Source organism: Canis lupus, chromosome 2 (genome assembly GCF_048164855.1).
Source record: "Canis lupus baileyi chromosome 2, mCanLup2.hap1, whole genome shotgun sequence".
In the NCBI taxonomy this organism is placed as follows: domain Eukaryota; kingdom Metazoa; phylum Chordata; class Mammalia; order Carnivora; family Canidae; genus Canis; species Canis lupus.
This window is the reverse complement of record NC_132839.1, coordinates 32538980-32541414: the sequence shown is the minus strand read 5'-3', so window position 1 is coordinate 32541414 and position 2435 is coordinate 32538980. Positions and strand designations below refer to the sequence as shown.

Genomic DNA, 2435 nt, shown 5'->3' with positions numbered 1-2435 from the left:
GAAGGATGGTTGCATGTTATTGTCTTTCCTTTAAGTAATAACCCCAATTAAAAAATTTCTTCACTCATGAAATTTGTTCTTAATGACAGAGTTTATATAATATACATATGCACACATACATATATATGGAGAGGTGGGCAGGGGGTTGGGGTGACTGTGTGATGGGCACTAAGGGGGGCAGTTGGTGGGATGAGCACTGGGTATTATGATAAATGTTGGCAATCAATATACATATGATTTAATAACTAAAAAATACTAATGCCATATGCTTTTTGAATAAATGATGCAGGGATAAATAGCAACACATATATAATACTTGAAGCATATACATTTATATAAGAAGTGATTCAGTCATTTCTTTGTATTATGTCATGGGAAAACATTACAGATCATTCCATGATGATTTTGTGCTTAAATTCATATAAAGAGAATTTATAATATAGGAACACTGAATCCAAAATGCCATAAATAACTGTATTCCTGAGAAGTGATAAAACTAAGAGAGAAGAAGTAAAACAATGAATTTTCTATTGGTTCTCCGGCAAAATTGCTGTGTGTATAGTATTAACCTTAAAAACAAAACAGCTGGTTATTTTACCAGAAAAAAAAATGGGTTTATTTGGGAATAACGAATAACAGAGAATTACCGTTTGGGTCATGAAAGCTATGGGCAAATCCAACAAAGAAGAATGTTATTTTCTGGAGAAGAAGGTGGAGGTTGGGAAGAGTTGCTCTGAACAAAAGTTTATTGAGAAAAGCAAGTATTTAGGGTGATGATGATCTCTCACCGGCTGAATTGCAAGAGTAGTTGATTTATTGTTAGAGAAGCAGTGTACATCTTTCCTCTTTGGGGCCTGTAATTGATTATTGTTTCCTGCCCTCCATTTTTCTGCTGAGGTCTGTGACTGACAATTCTTCCTGTAGTTGATATTGAGTGGTATGGCTCCCCGCTTCCAGCTCCCTCTTCTAGCATCCAAAGTCGGCTTGATTGAGGTTTCCCACTTTAAATTTTTCACAATATTTTAGTTATAAATTACATCAGATCAATGGTTTTGAGAAAAGTATCTTTTTCACAACGTCCTTAAATGCTTCTTTCACCTGCTGGTTCCTTAAAGTGTAAATAAATGGATTCAGCATGAGAGCAACAGAGGTACTGAGCATAGCCACACCTTTTGTCAAAGCAACCCCTTCCTTTGCTGATGTTTTGACATACATGAAGATGCAGCTCCCATAAGAGATAGAGACAACTATCATATGGGAGGAGCAGGTTGAGAAGGCCTTTTTTCTTTGTTGAGCTGAAGGGATTTTCAGAATTGTTCTAAGGATGTAAGAGTGGGAGAGAATTACTAACATCAAAGTGGACATAAGAGTAAGTATGGCTAAAACAAAGCTCATGAGCTCTAGAGTACTTGTGTCTGTGCAAGACATTTGGAGTAAAGGAGCAGAATCACAGGTGAAGTGGTCAATGACATTGGAGTCACAGAAATCCAACTGCAGACCCATGGCTAGTGGTGGGAAGATTACCAAGAAACCAGCCACCCAAGAGCTGACTACAAGCTGGTAGCAAATCTTGTTACTCATGGTGGTTGTATAATGTAGAAGCTTGCAGATAGCCGCATAATGATCATAGGACATAGCAGCCAGAAGAAAAACTGGTTAGCCAAGGAGGACAAAGAAAAATAGCTGAGCTGCACAAGCATTATAGGAAATAGATTTGTCTCCAGTTACGATGCTGATGAAAAATCTAGGATTACAGGCAGAAGTGAATGAAATTTCTAAGGAGAAATTCAGAGGAAAAAATACATGGGAGCCTCCAGGTGGGAATCCACCAGGGTAAGAATGATGATGGTGAGATTTCCAGTAACACTCAGTACGTAGGTGAGAAATAGAAAGAGGAAATTTACAGCCTGTATTTCTGGATTATCGGTCAGACCCAGGAGGATGAAGTTGGTCACTGATGTTCTATTATTCATTTCTGGGTGGTTGAGCTTTCACAAATCTTACTGAGAAAATCAATACAGACAATAATAAATCAGTTAGACAAGCTTAAATATCTGCCCCTATTTTCTTAATGTTATTTTCACAAAAAGTACCTCGCAGCTTAAACATTTTTTCTTCCGTAAATACATTCTTCATTTTCCCCAATTCTTTTATATATTTTATGGGTATACCTTCTGTGTTTAATATCAATCTTATTGATTGATTGTCAGATTATTGACATCTGAATAATGTCCTCTAATTCTCTGCTACACGTTTACCCTGCCTCCATTTTTTTACAAATGTTACATGGGAACTGTACTCATTGGGCATGAGCTCTTCTCATGCTTCACTTTTTCCCCCTAAAATATAGAAGACATTATGTTTTTCTTATGTCATCTTTTCTGAGCATAAAATTCCTACTGCTGATGGAAATTAGTGATCAACCCAACCCTAAT

General features: G+C 36.9%; 1 protein-coding gene across 1 annotated transcript; it reads right to left on the bottom strand.

The window, feature by feature from the left end:
• Positions 1–1038: 1038 nt before the first annotated feature.
• On the bottom strand, positions 1039–1973 carry LOC140610027 (olfactory receptor 6C76-like). The gene is given in 2 exon segments (XM_072785477.1): positions 1039–1790; positions 1793–1973. Coding segments are annotated over 2 exon segments (933 nt in total).
• Between the last annotated feature and the right edge of the window lie 462 nt (positions 1974–2435).